This window comes from Manihot esculenta, chromosome 3 (assembly GCF_001659605.2).
Source record: "Manihot esculenta cultivar AM560-2 chromosome 3, M.esculenta_v8, whole genome shotgun sequence".
Lineage (NCBI taxonomy): Eukaryota > Viridiplantae > Streptophyta > Magnoliopsida > Malpighiales > Euphorbiaceae > Manihot > Manihot esculenta.
This window is the reverse complement of record NC_035163.2, coordinates 24,817,212-24,838,627: the sequence shown is the minus strand read 5'-3', so window position 1 is coordinate 24,838,627 and position 21,416 is coordinate 24,817,212. Positions and strand designations below refer to the sequence as shown.

At 40.1% G+C, this 21,416-nt stretch overlaps 3 protein-coding genes across 6 annotated transcripts; 2 read left to right on the top strand and 1 right to left on the bottom strand.

The window, feature by feature from the left end:
- Positions 1–522: 522 nt before the first annotated feature.
- Positions 523–7,373, top strand: LOC110611605 (formin-like protein 5). 4 transcript variants are annotated; one of them, XM_043954908.1, is made up of 7 exons: positions 523–1,453; positions 2,667–3,309; positions 3,394–4,201; positions 4,285–4,484; positions 4,567–4,802; positions 5,396–6,204; positions 6,256–7,373. In XM_043954908.1, the coding sequence occupies exons 1-7, from the start codon at positions 1,280–1,282 to the stop codon at positions 6,962–6,964; spliced, it is 3,579 nt and encodes a 1,192-aa protein (XP_043810843.1). In that variant the 5' UTR covers positions 523–1,279; the 3' UTR covers positions 6,965–7,373. The 4 variants fall into 4 exon arrangements, with proteins under 4 accessions (XP_043810843.1, XP_021607688.2, XP_043810844.1 ...); XM_021751996.2 differs by having other exon boundaries at positions 524–1,453; positions 5,396–7,373; XM_043954909.1 differs by having other exon boundaries at positions 1,311–1,453; positions 2,693–3,309; positions 5,396–7,373.
- Positions 7,374–8,445: 1,072 nt separating this feature from the next.
- Positions 8,446–8,826, top strand: LOC110612020 (E3 ubiquitin-protein ligase Os03g0188200). The gene has a single exon (XM_021752653.2). The coding sequence runs from the start codon at positions 8,446–8,448 to the stop codon at positions 8,824–8,826; it is 381 nt and encodes a 126-aa protein (XP_021608345.2).
- A 1,737-nt stretch (positions 8,827–10,563) lies between these two features.
- Positions 10,564–11,864, bottom strand: LOC110610454 (probable histone H2A.1). The gene is made up of 2 exons (XM_021750378.2): positions 11,587–11,864; positions 10,564–11,023 (listed from the first exon to the last, which is right to left on the bottom strand). The coding sequence occupies exons 1-2, from the start codon at positions 11,773–11,775 to the stop codon at positions 10,808–10,810; spliced, it is 405 nt and encodes a 134-aa protein (XP_021606070.1). The 5' UTR covers positions 11,776–11,864; the 3' UTR covers positions 10,564–10,807.
- Positions 11,865–21,416: the final 9,552 nt, after the last annotated feature.

Here is a 21,416-nt window from a genome sequence, read left to right as displayed (position 1 = left end):
TCTATCTTAAAAATATTATTAGCATATATATATAAAAATATACATTTAATATTATATTAAGATGGCAGAAACGTGATATTCAAGGTTAATAATTTTATGTGGAGGGTTACTAGGAAAATTCTACCTTAATCTGTGTTTGGAAGAATCTTCCTTCCCAATGGCAAAAAACAGTGGGCTTATGATAATTTTATCATTCCCATGAAAAGGGCTCCCTGACGTGGCAGATAAATTTTTATTAATTGAAAAACTTTGGATATAAATAATAAAATATTTTTTAAACTATTATTTCAATAAACTTTATTTAAAAAAAAAAAAACAGTTTTTAACTTCCGAAGCCTAATGTTTTATTTAGAATCACCGGACAGTGGCCATCATCGTATTGGCCAGAGCTGAAACAATTTTTTTTTTTTTTAAATAAGAAAAAACTTTAAAATAAATTTTATTTATTTCACTATAAAATTTTATTTGAAAATGTGTTTAATGTTAGAATAATCATATTTAATAAAATATTTTTCCTAAATCATTTCTTCATTTCCATCATCATTCATCAGCGCAACAGCGGAATTTCGGCTCTCCTTGAGTCCTTTCCGCGTCTCTCTCTCTGCCAAAAGTGCTCATCAAATTCAACAAAAGAAAAAAGAAAAACTTCTTTGAAAATTTTTGTATTTTTTATGATAAATTCTTCGCCGGCTGTTCGACGAAATCTTATTGGAGAAGAAGATTCTCATTGTCGTCGTTTTCCCTGGTCAACACCGTTTCCTGGATAAACAGCCAAGGCCTTCTTAAGCTCCTTTTGATTGGATATGGTCAGAATCGAGAGCCCATTTGAATTTCGATTTCCTGGTCAAATTTGGGATTTTTCTTTTTGGTGTTTTGATAGTGCCAAAATAAGGGTTCATTTCGGTTCTGATAGCTCCTCCAGCTAATATTCATTCGAGCCTATTTATATTGATTCTTTGTGTCATTGGATTCAATATTTTGACGTTTTATGGAAAATAAATTCTGGGTTTTGTTTGTTTGATTGAGTGCTGATCCCCAAGTTTCAATATTTGGGCACAAATTGTATCAGGGTGTCGCAGAATTTGTATTTAGGTGATAGATGAGTTTTGGATATTCGTCTTCACAAAAATTAATGTTGGGTATGGTCGAATATTTTAGGGCAGCTTTGGAAATTCTTCTTCACAAGTAAGCATTTTGTAGCTTTGCATTATGACGGTATTTTAGGGTTTTGCTTCAGTAAGGGGTTTCACCATTGATGAAATGAGAAGAACATTGTATAATGACATTGGTGATTCAACAACAAATGGTTCGCCTACAGTCAAATTATGTCATGTTCTTGTTAATATTGCTTTGTGCATCTTTGGTGGAGAGCTTGGAACACAGAAAGGACTCACAGGAAGTGTCTCTGAGTCAATTAATCGATCCAATGACTGGGGAGGTTGATGAGGGCATGGTAGGACACTACATAACTCTTTCTTGTCGCTTTAAGCTTGATTGATTTTATGAACAATCGAGTTCTTGTTTTGGTTGCAATTCATGTCTGCATATGATGTTGCATTTTGATCTATTTACTGGGTGAAACATTAAGATAAGTATGGCTGCTTTTATATCTTAATTATTGTTGTACTCTGTAATTTTTTGTATCAATAAGCAAGCGATCTGGCTTCATAGCTTTTAAGGATTTGAGGAAATACATGTCAACGAAGAGCAGGACTATGTCATGTCAAGTAATTCTACATGGTAGATATTACTCATGCATTGAACTATTTTTACTAATTGATTTGGGGTTACATGCTGTGATGTCAAGAATTATTCACTTGCATGTCCAACTTCTTATGGGACTGGCATGGTTTTGAAATTTTATTCATGTCGTCATAGCTGTCGTTCAATTAGTTGAAATGATTAAGAATCATAAAGTTTGTATATACAGATACACAAGTAAATGTAGTTGAACTTTTGCTTGCCTTCGAAGTTGGCAGTAAGCTTGCTAATGGTTTCTGGTTTGTGTATGCAATCACATAATAAATATGGAACCTTTAGGAAATCAGACTTACGGCTTCTAGGGTTTGGGACAAAGCTTAAAATTCAGGAATGATATATAGGTTGATTTTCTCAAATTTTTGGTGTAATTGAATATGTCGGAGTTAGAACTATGATGTTTATTCTTTCAATTTATGTATTTATATTTTGGGCAAGAGAATGGAATTGTAACTTGCTTTCTGGATTTTATTCCTACTTGTAAAGTCATGCTGAGTCTTCAAGAGTTGCAATTATAAAAAAAAATTAGCTTGTTTTGACATAAAAGATTAATGTTATTTGTTTGATAAGTTGACTAGCCTTTGCACAATAGGCAATATTTAATGGTAAGAATCATGCCACTTTAAATTACTCTCAGAAGGGATCAGGGCCTGAATTTTTCATTTGCACAGAATAGTATGTGCATCACACATGCTTGTTGTCTGTGTTTTTTTTTTTTGGGTGAAATATGCTTATTGATATGCTTAATTGTGGAACATGACTTACCTCTCTACTTATTATGCTTGTACTCTATGTGCATGCCTGAATGATTCCTTGTCCTTAAGGCTCACTGAAAAGTCTACTTAAATTTATGGTAATTTAAAGTGCAGAAGTAGACTTTGAGATTTACTGCAATTATTGGATTACAGGCGAAGCTATTATGCATCACTTGCAGGCTAGACTTAATTCATGTAAAAGAAGCTAGTGAGGATCTCAACCTCTGTTTCCCTGAGAAGACATCTGATTTAACTAGTGAAAGTAATTCAAAGAGTAGGTTACCAACAAAAGAACATGTTTGGAAAATGATTAAAGTCCAGAATCCCCAGTTAAAGCAAACTCTTCAAGATTGTATGAGAAAGAACAAAATTCTATTCCATGTTTCTGGAGAAAGTGGCTCTAATGTTCAGCAAACTGGGTGTCTTGATTCTGTATTGCCTAAACCCACTGGTCCAAAAAGGAACTTGCTCCAGAGCATTGCGGAGGCACCAGCCTCTGCCCCTGTCCCTAATGATGGATCGTCTTTGCCAACTGCTGATCTGGCAACTTCTCCAGTTTCTACTCCACTTCCACGAAGGTCATTTTTGTCTCGAGGGCGTGCAGATACACAAGTTGCTTCTGAGAGTGAAAGAAATAATATAATAATTTTGGCAGTAGTTATGACTGCAGCAGGGACGTTGGTTTTTGTAGCATTGATGTTTCTTTGCTTTTTACACTTTTGTCGAGGAAGCTCTGGGAGTAGTCTAAATGATGAAAAACCTCTTCTTAGCCTGAGCTTAAGGGACTCCTCTACTGGTACATAGTCTCTTAGATGTGTTAGTGCTTCAACCTTCTTTTGTTTGACACATTTCTTATGTTGGTTCAAAATTGATCTTTCAGGTTCTTCTAGTAAGTCTTTTGGTTTGGTAAACTCTATTAAAGATGAGAAGGTTGATCATCAATCTTTTAGTATGAACTCAAGCCATCATAGAAGGGACTCATCTTTGGACAGCATCAAATCTGATGCTCTTCTTGTCCCACCAGATGAAATTGCATTTTCAGCTGAATCAATTGGGAGATCTAGCAATGCTGTTGCTCCGCTACCTCTTCCTCCTGGAAGGGTTGAGAGTATGCTTCCTTTGAAGCCTCCTCCCGGGAGGGTTGACAGTACGCCTCCTTTGAAGCCTCCTCCTGGGAGGGTTGAAAGTACGCTTCCTTTGAAGCTTCCTCCTGGAAGGGTTGATAGTACCCTTCCTCCTCCCCCTGGAAGGGCAGTTCCCCTTCCTCCTGAACCACCTGCTTCTCTCAGGTCTCCCAGTAGCAAGGCTGCTTCTCCTCCCGCTCCTCCACCACCTGGTGCACCCCCGCCTCCTCGTGCAGGAGCTTCTGATAGCATGGGTCCTCGTCCTCCTGGACCACCTCCTTCGCCACCTGCAGCTCCTGGTGCCAAATCTGGTCCACCTCCACCACCTCTAAAGGGTGGTCCAGCTCCTCCCCGACCACCACCACCATTGCCTGGGGGTGCAAAGGGTCCTCGTCCACCTCCTGGATTAAAGCGTCCACCTAATGCACCACCAGGTGAACGGGATGGTGCAGAGGATGGTGCCAATACTCCTAAAGCAAAGCTGAAGCCATTTTTCTGGGATAAAGTTCTAGCCAATCCTGATAGTTCAATGGTTTGGCATCAGATTAAAGCAGGATCATTCCAGTATGTTTCATTTTCTTTTGGTAGCTTTGTTTGAGCTATTCATGAATGACTAAAATTTATGTGCTGTTGAACCAAATTTGCAGGTTCAATGAGGAGATGATAGAAACACTATTTGGATATGCACCAGCTGAAAGAGGCAGAACTGATCGCAAGAAAGAGTCTTCCTCCCAAGATACACCTCAGTATATTCAGATCCTTGATACCAAAAAGGCGCAAAATTTATCAATTCTTCTGCGGGCGCTGAATGTTACAATAGAAGAAGTCCGTGATGCTCTTAATGAAGGTTATTATCCCTTATTCACTTCATGAATTTATCCTTGATGCACTGCATCAATATAGTCTAACCTCTACAAAGTAATAATCAGGAAACGAGCTTCCTGTAGAACTCATACAGACTCTGTTGAAAATGGCCCCTACAGCAGATGAAGAACTGAAGCTCAGGCTGTACACTGGTGAACTTTCTCAACTTGGGAGTGCTGAACGGTTCCTGAAAGTGTTGGTTGACATTCCGTTTGCTTATAAACGATTGGAATCACTGCTTTTCATGTGTACTCTACAGGAGGATGTTGCCGCTACTAAGGAATCCTTGGGAACCTTGGAGGTAGGATTATGTTTGGTTGCATCCCATCTGATTTTTTATCTTGTTTGCTGCTGGTTTAGTATCAGTATCTTGATATTAATCTTTTATTGCTTTATAGGGGTAAGAAGTTGCTTTGACAGTGTGCTGGAATTAGCTGAATAAAAACTTGAACCTTTTGCTTGTGATTTATTGCAATGAAACAAACACCCTTAGTGTTTTGGAATTTTCAGTGATAAAAATACATATTTTAGATAGTGCATAAGCAAGTTTGCTTATTAGTAAAAGAATTTTTGTGATTAATCAACATGCAGTGGCTATTGATATCCCTCCCCCCCCCCCCCCCCCCCCTTTGTGGCTATTGAGGTAGATAATTTGGATTTAGTGAAACCTTGAGCTTGGTGCTTGTGAACAGATTGATACGTGCATACATATACAAATTTGTACTCATATATATTGAAGTTTTCTCATAGTTCCTTGTTCTAGATGTCACATTGTCATCATTCATTTCTGCATAATGTACTCCTATAACAGTTTCTCGTTCATTTGTTGGGACTTTTAGTTGGTCAGTGATTTGCAAAAAAATGCCAATGTTCTCTCTCCTTCTTATGGGGCAGGTTGCTTGCAAGGAACTCAAAAGCAGTAGATTGTTCCTAAAGCTTCTAGAAGCGGTTCTTAAAACTGGCAACCGCATGAATGATGGAACATTCCGTGGCCGTGCTCTTGCATTTAAACTCGATACACTTTTGAAATTATCTGATGTAAAGGGAACAGATGGTAAGACCACACTGTTGCACTTTGTTGTTCAGGAGATAATCCGTACTGAAGGTGTGAGAGCTGCCCGAGCTGCAAGGGCGAGTCGAACATTCTCAAATATTAGTGTGCAAACTGAGGATCTCATTGATGATGACGTTATCCCTGAGACAGAATTTGACTATTGCAAAATGGGTCTTGAGGTGGTTTCGCGTTTGAGCAGTGAACTAGAAAATGTGAAGAAAGCAGCAGTTGTTGATGCTGATAACTTAACGGGAACTGTTGCCAAACTTGGGTATGCACTGCTAAAAAACCAAGATTTCCTGAACAAAGATCTGAAGAGTTTAGAGGAAGAAAGTGAGTTCCATGAAGTATTAAAAGGTTTTGTGCAGAATGCTGAGGGTGACATAATGAAGTTGCTGGAGGAAGAGAAGAGAATAATGGCTCTGGTAAAGAGCACTGGGGATTACTTCCATGGGAATGCAGGGAAGGATGAAGGCTTACGTCTGTTTGTTATTGTGCGGGACTTCTTGGTCATCTTAGATAAGGTGTGCAAACAGGTGAGGGACGCGCAAAAGAATTCAGAAAAATTACAGAAAAAAGAATCAACAACTTCAGACAAATCATTGAAGAAAGAATCATCAACTGCATCATGCCAATCCTCTGCAGAAAAATCATTGAATAAAGAATCATCAACTGCATCATGCCAATCCTCTGCAGAAAAATCATTGAATAAAGAATCATCAACTGCATCATGCCAATCCTCTGCAGAAAAATCATTGAATAAAGAATCAACTGCATCATGCCAATCCTCTGCAGAAAAATCATTGAATAAAGAATCATCAACTGCATCATGCCAATCCTCTGCAGAAAAATCAGTGAATAATGAATCAACTGCATCATGCCAACCCTCTCCAGAAGAATCATTGAATAAAGAATCATCATCAACTGCATTATGCCAATCCTCTGCAGAAAAATCATTGAATAAAGAATCATCAACTGCATCATGCCAATCCTCTCCAGAAAAATCATTGAATAAAGAATCATCAACTGCATCATGCCAATCCTCTCCAGAAAGTTCCTTGAATAAAGAATCATCAACTGCATCATGCCAATCCTCTCCAGAAAATTCCTTGAATAAAGAATCATCAACTGCATCATGCCAATCCTCTCCAGAAAAATCACTGGATAAAGAATCATCAACTGCTTCATGCCAATCCTCTCCAGAAAAATCACTGGATAAAGAATCATCAACTGCTTCATGCCAATCCTCTCAATCCTCTCCAGAAAAATCATTGAATAAAGAATCATCAACTGCATCATGCCAATCCTCTCCACTCCAACACGTGTCTCCTGATATTCGTTCACGATTATTTCCAGCAATTCAAGAGCGAAAGATTGAAAGTTCTAGTTCAGATGATGAGAGTGAATGAAGCGAGCCATTTTAGGATGAAAGTTGTGTTCCAAAGGTGCCCTTGTACAAAATATGGGATGAATGAAAAGCAATTGAGGCTCTGAATTTCATTGCATTGGCGGAACAAACATCAACCACTTTCACCACATTTCTCAGTGGACAGATGAATTCCCATGCAGCTAACTTGTGCATTACTAGTTAGATACTTTTTTTTTTTTTTCCTTTTTAACTTGAAATTCTTTATTTTTCTTTCCCCCAGAGGTTAACGTGGAGTAAATAGTAGTTAGTTGGAAATGTAATATTCTTTTTTTTCCCCAGAGATTATTAAAGGGGAGAAGTTAGCAAGGTAGTTACTCCAATTAGAAGAAGTTGGTGCTGTATTAAATTTTGAAGGAAAAGTATCTATTTTTTTAATCGCCCCATTTTGCTACTGGCAATGTTCTATTCTCCTTCATCCTTATACTTTGCATGTTGAAACTGTAATTACGGTTGATGGATTGGGTTGCAGTCTCCAATAAATAATAATAATAATAATAAATGGCAATCTATTTAATTTCTTTATTTTTTAATTCTTTGATTTCGTTGATGGGTGATTTAGAATTGAGGGTTTTGTTTAATTTTAATTGTTTATCTATTTTCATGATTTATTTAAATTTAGATTTAATTTTAAATGTTGAAGATTTCAGCACATCCAATGTCAATTGATTGATTCAGTCAAATTTAAAATTGATTAGATAAATAGCATACTAACAGGAGGCTGATCCTTAGCCAGGAAATTGTTTAAGTTCTTGAATCAACTCATGAGAATTCGGTATGATCAATTCTAATGCTTAAGTTTGAACTACGTAATTTGCCCTCGAAAATTTCTTATATACACTTTAATTGACATGAATTGAAAACTAGAGAGTCCTTGCAAGTATCATAAAGTCAATTATTTAAATTCTTAATATTTGAACAAGTTTTCTGAATCCTGAGTCAGTAGTTGTGTTGGACAAAAAACCAAAGAATCCCGAGAAGTTGTGGGCTTGCTTGGAAATAACAAGAAGCAGTAGCCTGCAGGCCAAGCCTGGGCTTGCCGTATACATCAGAGATAGAGCCCGGCAGCACAAGGGATCTGTTTCCATAAGGTAGAAGACTCGTTATGCAACTCTTCAATTGAATTTCTTTCTAATAAGATGTATAAAGCCAATGCAATTTTTCTCAAACACCTTTTGCTTATTACTAAAAAAATTCTCCTTTTCCCAATTCCTAATTGAAATCCTATTACAAATCCCAATTGGATTCGGAGATATTCACACAATCCTCTTTATATATATATACTTGTAATTAAAAGTATCAACCCAGTTGGTCTTCCTTTGCTGGTAATTAACGATCCTTATCATGCATCTGCATTCTCTTTTTTCTCTCCACAGCCAAATCGCTTATGCCTGCGCCTCTGCACAACCGTCGCTGGATGGCTACACTGTCGTTATTAAGTGGTGGTGGTGGATTCCTCCATTAATGGCGCTAACCTACCTTTTCTTCATCATCTTTCTCAACTGCTATATCTGGTTCATGAAACTTCGCGGTCGAGTTCTTGATATAGAAACCGGAATATTATTGGACGATGATGATCATCAACAGGCGGCGGCACCTACTTTGCGAATGACGGAAGAGGAGTTAGAAGAAGCATTCCCGAGCTTTGCTCATGGGAAAATCATGGAGATGGATGAGGATGAGTGTGCTATATGTTTAGAGGAGTTCAAAGAAGGAGATGAGTGTAGGATGCTTCTTCCTTCTTGCTTCCATATTTTCCATAAAGCTTGCGTTGATCCTTGGCTTTTTAAAGATGGCAGCTGCCCGCTTTGTCGTGCTGTTTTGTTCTCGTATGAACACATGTAGGAGTTCTCGAACAAGGGTTCTGCAATTCTTTCTTCTCACTTCATAATTTTTAGATCAATTTTTTTTTAACAGGGGCATGGAAATTAGAACTTGAGTTTTCGTATGAGTTACATAAGCAGTTTAGTGTAATTGATAATTTAGTTTTATAAATTTTTATGATTTATTCTTATTAATCGAAGGATTCAAAATATATTATTAGTTCATCACATAATAATAATAATAAATTAATCTATTCGTCAAACGTTTGATATGAAAACTTGAGTTTTGCTTATTCGTGAAAAGCTTCTAAGGGAAGTAGGAAAAGTATGTAAAATATATTTTAATAAAGAATTGAAGAACTTTGTTTATTTGTTTGCTAATGTAATTCTGTGAAGAAGCAGTTAAAGAAAATAGAAAAATAGAGTTTCTGTCCCTTTTGAAGAAAACCATAATACTAATTTTTTTTTAATTAATGTGCATTACAGAATATTTATACTATATATAAAAAAATTTAAAATTAATTTTCTATTGTTTTGTTTGCATGATATAATATTCATGACATTCAATAATAAATTAGATCTAGTTATTCACAAATTACTATGTAATTATGTATTTTGTAGTTGAATTATCCATTAATTACGTTATCTAGAAAATTGGTTGAGTTATTAAAGTTGTAAATAATTTTTAACACTATTTGAGTATCTACAATTCATACCAATTATTAAATTGTAATATATTTTCTCTATCCACTTTTGAAAAGTTATTTATTAGAAATTATCTGTTGCAATATTGATTAACAATTTTACTTTTATCTTTAATTACTTTATAATTTTTTAAAACTTATTTTATCATTTACTTTCCTCTCTTTTAGCAATTATATGATAAAAGAATTAGTCCCATTATAATTATGATTGTTTCAAAAATTAATAAATTACTGTCCTTTTCGAAATTATTTTGAATATTTTATTTATCAATTAATAATTGATGTACAATTAATTTTTTTATTTAAATTTATATTATAGAGCTTAAAATATGTTATAAATTTTAAGCTTAAAATATGTTATAGACCTCCTACGAGTCTAATTCACTTTCTATTGTCGGCATTTTTTTTTTTTTAAGAAGCAGGTTTCTTTTTTCATTATTGTCTATTTGTCATCGTTACTCTTCCCATTGTTGGAGCTGTAATCCAATGGTAGATTGCATGCAATAAAATTCTTGACAATCCCTGTCTACAAAAATTCTCAAGATACCACAAAATCCAATACCCAAAACGTATACTACGCCCAAATTAGGAAAACACACAATGCTACAAACAACAAATACACATCAAGACAAACTGGCAATAAACATTTGCAACATATTCTTTCCATTTCCTAAGTTGACTTCCCATGTCTTGACATTCTTGGTAATTGCAACATGCATTTACTAAGACTTTCAATTCAATATGCAATCGGTATTGACGAGTATAGAGCTGCCGAAGCCCCGATTCTGTCATTCATAATCAATCTTAAGATGGCAATAATCAGAACGTCATCTAACAAGTCACTATAATTTCCCCAAACCCTTTTGAGTTGAACTGTGTGACTGAGACAACAACCAAAAAGAAAAAGGAACACAAAAATCATGTTCCTACAATCATTTGTCTTTATAGGAAATGAATCAACTCAATAAACACTTCTCAACTCTAAGCTGTAAATCCACTCACACATACATTTCCAACAACGAATAAAAGCATAAAATACAAGAAAACCGAAGCAATGAGATTCAAATCTTGCATTAATTTGTCATTATGGAAAAAAGAATTCTTCCCACAATTTTTCTATTTAGCCAACTACAAGATAATCGATTATATTCACATGACTAACTGAGCCTAACTACTACAACTACACCTCCACAAACACAAAAGACTCCAACCCTAATATAGAAATTCTACTAGACAAACAGGAATACATTAGATTTCACAGTCGAAACACATTAGCAGTGGAACACTTCCTTATCGAAGTTAACTATCATCATCGGCAGCTTTGGAGCCTGAGGTGCCAGTCTTCTTTGGCAGGAGGAGGTTGTGGATGTTAGGCATCACACCTCCATTAGCAATAGTAACATCACCTAACAGCTTGCTCAATTCTTCATCATTCCTCACGGCTAGCTGGATGTGACGTGGAACAATTCTGGTTTTCTTGTTGTCTCTAGCTGCATTTCCAGCTAATTCAAGTACCTGAGAGGACACGATAGTATAATCCGTCAAACGCAAACGCAGAAACCAGACAAAATTTAATCTAAAATCCTCACACCAATAAAATCAATTCCCACGTAAAATCCCAAACTCAGGTGGGCGCAAAGCCCAATTTCAAAAGCTGAAAAATTTAGAAAGCCACAATTAATCAATTCAAATCCTGATCTGAGATTACCAAAAAGACAAGATTAAAGAAAAGACTAACAAAGAAAAAATATTAAAAAAAAATAGAATCACCCAGTAACGATGCAACCCTAATTCCAAGAATGAAAAAGAAAAGGAAGCATTAAACAGATTGAAAATGAAAATCACAAAGGAAAAAAAGAAATTCAACAATTCACAATAAGAAACCCCACCATTACACCTAAATCAAACCAGACATATATAACAAATAAGAAAATATAAAATTTCAGATATTTCAGGGAGCAGCGGGTAAATTCCCTAAAAAATTGAAACGGAAATCAAATTAATCAATCCTAGACAAAAATGCTTATCCGCACAAATATAGTTGGGAAAATTCTAAAGAGATCTAGGAAGTAGCATACCTCAGCGGCGAGGTACTCGAGAACTGCAGCGAGATAAACAGGGGCGCCGGCACCAACACGCTCGGCGTACTTGCCGGCCTTCAAGAACCTAGCGATACGACCGACGGGGAACTGCAAACCGGCCTTGCTACTCCTAGAGGTGGCCTTCTTCGAGGCGCCAGATCCTAGGGTTTTGCCTCTACCCGCCATTCAAGCAATATGGAGAGAATCCAAGGAGAGAGAAAGCGCCCGTGGCGAGAGAGAGAGAGAGTCTCGAGCAAATATGATTTAAAGGAAAAGAGAGAGATGTCTGGGTTTATATAGGGGAATAAGATTCGGGATTGAAGCAATGGAAAGATTGTGCGCGGATCGAGAGTAGTAGCCGTTAGATTAAAGTGGGAGGAACGGTGAGGATTGGATCTCCGCTTGTTTTAATTTTAAAGTCGACACCTATAAGACTGAAATAACCCTCGGTTCTTGGCTTCTAGACTTTTAGTGGGAGGAGTTTTTAGGCATTTCGAAAATAGACACGGTTGTTTTTGTTCTTCAGAGAAGAGTGGGGCCCAATTGGAGAACGGCATGTCGCATAGAGAGAAAACAACAAAACGTCAAAGCCCATACGCTTCGTTTACGCCATATTGGTAAATGACAGAATTGTCCCACCAGCTAATATTTTTGGCCCTACGGTGGGCTAAGTCCTCACGGGTTGCTATCTATAATATTTTTTTTTTCAAAATATAGAGTTTCAGGAACTAAAAATGTAATTTTTCAATATTAGAATTTTCGAAAAACCATAATGGATAAGTTAGTAAAAATTAGTAGTAAGAAAAGGGTCGTGTCAGTTTTTTGTAATTCTTTTTTATTTATTTATTAAGGGGGTGTCACCTCAGACATATTGATGTCTCCTCTCACCATAGTTCTACTTGTTCTTAAGGCTCTTTAGGGGGGAGTAACTAGTTGGCCACCAGCAAGGACTGGGCTCGACTGGCCACCGTAGACTTGTTGAGTCCCTAGATTGTACTTTCTCTTCTTGCAGACGTTCCCCCTGTCTGCAAGTTGGGAATGGACCGTTGACATGATTGTGTAATGACTATTTTGCCTCTGGAATAAAATAAGTAGCACATTCAATAAATCTCTGTGCTTGGTTGCTTGTTGATGTGCTTGTATTGCTATAATTATCCGATCATGATATTTTCATATGATAACTGTGGTTTTCCCCGTTTTTTACGAGAATGGGGCAGGAGGTCCTAATCTTTACGTTCCTTTGTTCAGGTGAACGCGTAGAGAGTTTGATTGACTTGGCTTGAAAAGATTTCAAACCAAGTGTCACACGGTTCCAGGCCAGTGTCAAAATCTGAAACCGTGACAATTGGTATCAGAGCAAGAACGATCGAGAATAGTGTGGAGGTATGACAAAATCTACCACACGCATCGATGCCCTTGAGAGAAGGGTTGAGAATATTGTTGCTCTATTGAGTGATTGTGCCATCTAAGAGGGGATGGCATTGGAGTTTGATTCTGCTTATAAGCGCATTGAGGCGCTAGAGAAAGAAAATGAACGGTGGTTGGCTAAGAGGGCCAAATCGCCTAGAGGTGAGGGTGAGCCAATAGAGCTTGAGGCCATCCAAAATCCTTTTCAAGCGAAGGACACCCGGTGGGGGTGATCTGGAGTCCAAAATGACAGAATGGGAGGCAGTGGCCTCTCAAGTGGGAGGCATAATGGAAAGTCTCAAATCTGTTTCTAATGCTCATACCTCTTTGGTAGGGGTTGTCGAAGAGATTAGAGATGGTGCTAAAGAGACCATCGATACGGTCAATGATAATGTCAAAGAGATGATGGACACGTTCCAAGGTAAACTGGAAGAGCTTGATGCGAGGGTGAATACAATTATGAAGGTTACGAGGAGCAATGGCATGAAAACTTGTGGGGCAGAGAGGACAAAGGTCCCGGAGCCGAAAGCTTTCGGCGGAGCAAGGGATGCAAAAGAAGTAGACAATTTACTTTTTGACATGGAGTTGTTCTTTAGAGTTACCAAGTGAGAGTCCGAGGAGGACAAGCTGTTGATCTTACCCTTGTACTTGGTTGATGATGCGAAATTGTGGTGGCATAATAAAATAGTGAGAGCGGGGCCGGGGGCAAACCAAGTTACATCGTGGGACATGTTCGCCAAGGAGTTAAAAGCTTAATTTTGTCCGAAGAATGTGGCATATGATGCACGGTGCAAGTTAGGAGAGCTACAACAAACATGTTCGGTTCGAGATTACATGAGGGATTTCTCACATCTCATGCTAAACATAGAGAACATGCTGGAGGAGGATCGGTTTTACAACTTTATGAAAGGGTTGAAACCTTGGGCTAAGAATGAATTAAGGAGACATAAGGTGACAGATGTCGATGCAGCTATAGCGGCAGCTGAGGGCCTAGAGGATTATTCCAACTCGTCTAGGAAGCGGAAGCTCATTTCTACTATGGGGCAAGACCCTCACCCTAACAAGTGGGTGAAGGCCCAAAGTGGGGAAGCAAATCGATTGAATCACACTACTGGAGGGGTAGAAAGAAGGAACTAGAGTGGTAATGTGAACTCGAAACCTTATTTTCAAGGAAGGGAATTGAGCTCTACAGGATCACAGGGTAGTCGACCCCAAGGATCAAGTTCGTTCTCATTGCCAAAACTTAAGGTAAAGTGCTTCTTATGTCTTTGACCCCATCGAATGGTGGATTGCCCTTATAAAGGGGCGTTGAATTCCCTACGAACTCTACAAGAGGAAGAGAAGGGAAATGAAGAGGAAGAACAGAAAGAAGTGGACAATGATCAATCTATGGTAGGGACTCTCCGTTTTCTAGGAGCTATGGAAAAGCAAAGAGCCAGCAAATCCTCTGAGAGGGGATTAATTTATGTGGATTTGACTATCAATGGGAAGTTAGCCAGAGCCTTAGTTGATACGGGAGCTACTAACAACTTTATAGCTGATTCATTGGTTTCTCGTTTTGAACTAAAGATCAAAGCAGACAAGAGGAAGATAAAAGCAGTTAATTCCAAGGCACAAAATACGGTAGGCACAGCTCAATCAGTAGCTGGTGAAATGGGACCGTGGAAAGGAGAGGTGAACTTCATAGTAACGCCATTAGATGACTTTGATGTAGTGATTGGAATGGAATTTCTTAAGACAGCACGGGAAGTGCCGATTCCCTCAGCCGACTGTCTTCTCCTCATGGGAGACAGACTGTGTGTCGTACCCACCACTTTCAGTCCGATTTGTGAGAAGAAGTTAATTTCAGCGTTACAATTTAAGAAGGGGGTGAGGCGCAAGGAGCCGACGTACGTGGTGATTCCAGTTATGAAGGAAGAGGGGGAGATGTCTACATACCCCCTTGAGATCAGGGACGTGATGTTGAGATACAAGGATGTTATGCCAGAGAAGTTGCCGTCTGTTTTGCCACCTCGTCGAAGTATTGATCATGAAATAGAGTTGCTACCGGGCACAAAGGCTCCAGCAAAAGCGCCTTACCGGATGGCACCCCCAGAACTGGCGGAATTGAGAAAACAGTTGGATGAGTTACTAGAAGTTGGGTTTATACGACTAGCAAAAGCGCCCTTTGGGGCTCCTGTGCTTTTTCAAAAGAAACAAGACGGAAGCCTAAGGTTGTGTGTGGATTATCGAGCTCTGAATAAGGTGACAGTGCAGAACAAGTATCCTATCCCCTTGATAGCTGTAACGACCCGAAAATCGGACCGCTACCGGCGCTAGGATCCAGATCGGCTTAAGGCCGCCGGGACCCGTAGCAAGCCTGACATGTAACCTGTAAACCTGTTTAATCCCATACATGATCAACAACTTACATAAAAATTAAAACTTTTCTTTCATACATTCTATCATATGCCAAACTCAACCTGTGCATGCACTGAACATAATCATCATCATAAACTTGACCCCTCTATGGGATCTCATCAATGCCCCCAATGGGTGGCATAACATGTGTTGAGTTGGCTAACATAGTCATCAATAAACATTAAGATCATGTATCAACAAGGGATTACAACATCTATAGGGTCAAGCACAACTTCTAATCCTCAATATCGTTATACATAACATAACTATTCAGTTATACATCATCTTACAATTTATCATGTCCACTTTCTAACTATTACAAAACTTTACTCTTCTTGACTTCTCTGTCTAGCCCGTACCTGCAGTCCTGGGGGATTAGGGAAAAGGGGTGAGCTACTAGAGCCCAATGAGCAGAATAATAGAAAACAATATTTAAAATCTCATGCCATCATGTAATGCAACACATCACAGCAAATCACATCTCGGATGGTATTGTCACCAATAGTCCTCTACATTCCAAAGTGCCGGGACGTAGAATGGGTACAACCGGTCTTTCTCTTAACATAACATATCATACATACCAATGTGCCAGGGACGTAGAATGGGTACAACCTGGACTTTCTCTTACATAGTGCCAGGGACGTAGAATGGGTACAACCTGGACTTCCATACCATATCATGCCATAGCATCATCATACCATATGAGGACTAAAGGATCATCCAATAACCAATCCACATCAACATCATAAATGCAATGCAACATATTCGTGAATTCTAATGCAAACAACCTAATTCATCACATGGCATTCATGATGCATGAACATGCTCAACTGTATAATTCATTTGCTTTGAAAACATAAAGGTTTATTCTACTCACCTCTGGCTGAAGCTCTACTGACTCAGAAGCAGCTGAACTCACTGCTGGGGTCCTCGATTCCTCGGGTCCGAACCTACACAGGTGGACTCAAATGAGGGACCAAACAACTAGAACATAACTCTAAAAACATCCCCCAAAAACCCCCTAAAACACCTCAAACAAACATGTAAAAACATGCAAAGGAAGGCTGAACAGGGCAGGTTCGGCGGCACCTTCGGCGGCCGAAAGTCCCTCCAGAGCCGAAACCCAGGCAGGTTCGGCGGCACCTTCGACGGCCTAAAGTCCCAGACAGAGACGAAAGTCTCTTTTCGGGGGCAACTTCGGCAGCCGAAAGGCCTGCCTCCCCAGCCATGTTCGGCGGCCGAAAGTTCCTTCGGCTGCCGAACCTGGTTTCTGCCAAAGGGCAGAAACTTGGCTCCTTTATGCACATTTGCCTCCCAAAACTTTCAACATGCAAATAACTCATTCAAATCATGCAAATATACATACATTGGCTCCTAGGGGCTTCAAACTAACTTAAACCCCAACTACATCTGTAACAGCCCGCTTACCGGACCATCACCGGCACTAGGATCCAGATCGGCTTAAGGCCGCCGGGACCCGTAGTAAGCCTACTGTCAACTCTGTGTACCTGGATCCATGTAACAACATGAACCCTCAACTCATAGCATAGCATATCATAGCATATCATTAAATGCACATGCATAAAATCATGGCGTAACACATCAAGACAGGACTCAACATCCTATCCTAGTGGACATGATCTTCCTATTGTGCTTGCCCTCTAAAACAACCTCTTTCCGATGTGAGATATCTCTAATCCCTGAGCATCTTAGCTCAGCACACCGTACTCTAGAGGCCCTATGCTCTGATACCAATCTGTAACAGCCCGCTTACCGGACCATTACCGGCACTAGGATCCAGATCGGCTTAAGGCCGCCGGGACCCGTAGTAAGCCTACTGTCAACTCTGTGTACCTGATAAATCCCATACATGATCATACTTAAGCTTAAAACTGTTACTTACTCTCTTCATTTTTTTTTTCTTTGCTTGACTATCTTTTCTTTCTGTATAACTTTCACTAAGCCTGGACTATGCATGCTCTGTCTGTATGCACTCGAAGAGTGATACCTGCTATGGTACCATACAGTGACTACAGAGGTAGAAAGACTACCATGCACCAAGCTTAGCTCATCATCATCACAACATTATCTCAAACATATATAACATAAAAGGATCATGTGCAAAGGGATAACAAGCACTAGGGCCAAGCACAATTCTATAACTCACTATATAACTTACTATTACAGCATTTCTATACATTACATAAACTCTGTACTGTACATCATTATCATGTCCACTATTCTATACTATTACATATGCCTTTTACCCTTGCTATCTCTTTCTCTTTCTCTTCTCTGCGGCCCTGAAAAATGGGGTTAGGGAGAGGGATGAGCTGCTAAAGCCCAGTGAGCGGAATCTATAAAAATCACATTTAAAACATGCTATCATATGATGCATCACTGCACAAACATTTCACATCTCGAATTGGACATGATCCCAAAACTCCCTCTGTCAGTGCCCGGCCCCCAAAGGAGCTCACACAGGTCTTTCACTAACTACTCATGGTGCCCGACCCTATAAGGGCTCTCACAGGACTCATCCAAGATAAATGCCCGGCCCCAAAGGAGCTCACACAGGACATACAATGATGACAGACTTATGGGCTATTGAGATCGCCTCGGTCCAATCCACATATACAAGTAATAATGCAATGCATCAATTTGGTGAATACTAATGCAAAGCATCCTACATAACCATGGCATTAATGATGCATGAATCATGTTAAAACAGTTCTTAACTTTTAAAATAAAGTTATGTTCCACTCACCTCTGTCAACTGCTGAGCAGTCTCTGTAACTCTAACTCTGTGGGCCTCCTTGGTCTCTCGGGTCCGTACCTACACAGGTGGACTCAAATGAGGACCAACCTTACTTAAACATAACTCCTACTATCTCCCCAAAACCCCTCTAAAACATCATAGGCATGCATGGAAAAATGGGCAAAAGAAGGCTGGACTGGGCACTTTCGGCGGCTGGTTCGGCGGCCGAAACCTCCCTCCAGAGACGAAACTCATGCATGTTCGGCGGCACCTTCGGTGGCCGAAAGTCTCATCCAGAGACGAAACTCATGCACTTTCGGCGGCCGAACTCCCTCTTTCGGCGGCCGAAAGCCCCTTTCTCACCCAAAAGCCTAGCTTTCGGGGGCAAGGTTTGGCAGCCGAAACTGCCTCCACAAGGGGTTCGGCGGCCGAACCTTGCTTTAGCGGCCGAACCTGGATTCTCCAGAAAGGCAGAATCCGAGCACACCTCATGCTCTCAGCCTCCAAACTCCTATCAAACACCCAGAACATGCATACCAACACTTCTCAACTAACATATAACATAACTCATGCATATAGAGGCCTAAAAACTAGTTCAAGCCCCAAAAACAACAACAAAACGCATATGAGCAACATATGCTCAAACTCATGCTTATACCCCAAAACATGCCATAAACCTCTCCAAAACTTCTAAAACTTGCTTTAAACATAAGGGGAGGTGAGGATCCATGCTTACCTCTTGCAGAACTAGAGGATTGATGATCCAAGCTTGGAGATAGGAGAAAACTCAATCAAACTCTCCAAGTGCTCACCTTTGCTTCCTTTTGCTCAAATCTCTAAAACAAAGCTCAAATCAAGTTAAAACATGCAAGATTTGAGGAAAATATGAGAAATCATACCAAGGAGAGCTTGAACCTACCTTTGACCCAAAAACAGAGTGTTTAACACTCAAGTCTCGGGCAAAGGGGCTTTTGTAGTGGCCAACCGACTCTTCCTTCGGCGGCCTAACGTGCATGCGAAACCATGCAACTTTCGGCGGCCGAACTTCACCTTCGGCGGCCGAACCTGGCTTTTGTCCCCTTGGCCTTTTCATTTCAAAACTCAATTTTCTTAACTCAAAACATGCAAACATGATAAAAACACTTAAAAAACATCTTAAAAACCTTTCTTATACCCTTAGGGCAAGCTCCGACATCCTCGAATCCCGACTTCCAACGGAAAATCCGCCGGAACGTAGGAATTCCGATACCGGGGTCTAGCCGGGTATTACAACAACACACAACAACAACACATTGCTCAAAAACACAACATAAACTCAAAAACCTAACTATGAGCTAAACATGCATTCTACCCCATAGATCTTGCATAAAACTTACTTTAAACATGAAATGAGCTTAAGATCGGCTCTTACCTCTTGAAGATCGAGAGAGAGCCGTCCTAAACTCGGAGGTGGGAGAGATTTGAGTCCTTGAACCTCAAATCTCCAAAACTTGCTCAAAACTTGAAAATCTTCAAAACAAGATGAAAACTTGTGAAAATCATGAAAGATTTGAAGGAAAGAACTCAAGGATGGTGAGGGATGGCGGAAAGGCTCACCTTGGCCGAAAATGGGGAAAAAGCTCACCCGTTTTCGGCTAAGGGACCCTTTTATAGTGGCTGGCCAGGCCACGTTCGGGGGCCGAATGTGCCTCCGCATGCATGTCATGTTCGGCGGCCGAACTTGAGGTTCGGCGGCCGAACCTGGACTTCCCTCACTTATGCCTTCGGGGGCCTAAGGCACACCCGAAATGCATACATGTTCGGCGGCCGAACTTTGAGTTTTGGCGGCCGAACCTGAGTTTCCTCCAAGGGTGTTTTTATTCAAAAACTCATTTCCTCTTTACTTAAAATCATCAAAAACATTAAAACATTTCATGAAAACATGGTTCTACCCCTTCTAGAGGTCTCCGACATCCGAGATTCCACCGGACGGTAGGAATTCTGATACCGGAGTCTAGCCGGGTATTACATTCTCCCCCCTTTAAGAACATTCGTCCCCAAATGTTCCTCAACTAACACATGCATAGAATCATCACATCATACACATAAAACACATGAAACATAGAAGAAACTAACCTTAGAAAAGATAAGGGTACTGCTGGAGCATGGACTCCCGTGTCTCCCAAGTGCATTCTTCCAAATTGTGGTGGTTCCATAGGACTTTCACCATCGGGATTTCCTTGTTTCTCAGTTTTCTGATCTGGGTGTCTATGATCCGCACTGGCTGTTCAACATAGGTGAGATCCTCTTGGATCTCCACGTCAGGCTCACTAAGAACCTTGCCCGATCTGACACAAATTTCCTCAACATTGAAACATGGAAAACCGGATGGATTCTTGCCATTGAAGCAGGCAAATCTAGCTTGTACGATACATTCCCAGTCTTCTGCAAGATTTCAAAGGGTCCGATGTATAGTGGAGCTAGTTTACCTTTCTTCCCAAAGCGAACCACCCCTTTCATTGGAGACACCTTGAGCAATACCAGATTCCCCTCCTGAAACTCTACTTGCCGTCTACGGATGTCTGCATAACTCTTCTATCTGCTTGCAGCAGTCTTGATTCTTTCTCTGATTAAGGGTACCACCCTGCTGGTGATCTCTACTAGCTCAGGCCCTGCCAAGGCCTTCTCTCCAACTTCCTCCCAGCAAACAAGTGACCTGCACTTCCTTCCATATAAAGCTTTATATGGAGCCATCCCGATGCTAGCATGATGGCTGTTATTGTAGGCAAACTCCACCAAGGGTAGATGCTGCCTCCAAGAACCGCCAAAGTCCAGCACACACATTCTAAGCATATCCTCAATCGTCTGGATGGTCCTTTCTGATTGTCCGTCCATCTGGGGATGGAAGGCAGTACTGAAATCCAACCTGGTACCCATGGCATTCTGCAGACTCCGCCAAAACCTGGAGGTGAACTGGAGCCCTCTATCAGACACTATTGAAATAGGAACCCCATACAGCCTGACGATCTCATCAATATACACCTGCGCCAACTTGTCCACAGAATAGCCACTCCTGACAGGGATGAAGTGAGCAGATTTGGTGAGTCTGTCCACAATCACCCATATGGAGTCCAATCTGTTGGACGCTGCCGGTAACCCCACTACGAAGTCCATAGCTATGTTCTCCCATTTCCACTTTGGAATAGGTAGCGGGTTAAGCATTCCAGCCGGCTTATGATGTTCCAGCTTCACCCTCTGACACACTTCGCAGGCTGACACAAAC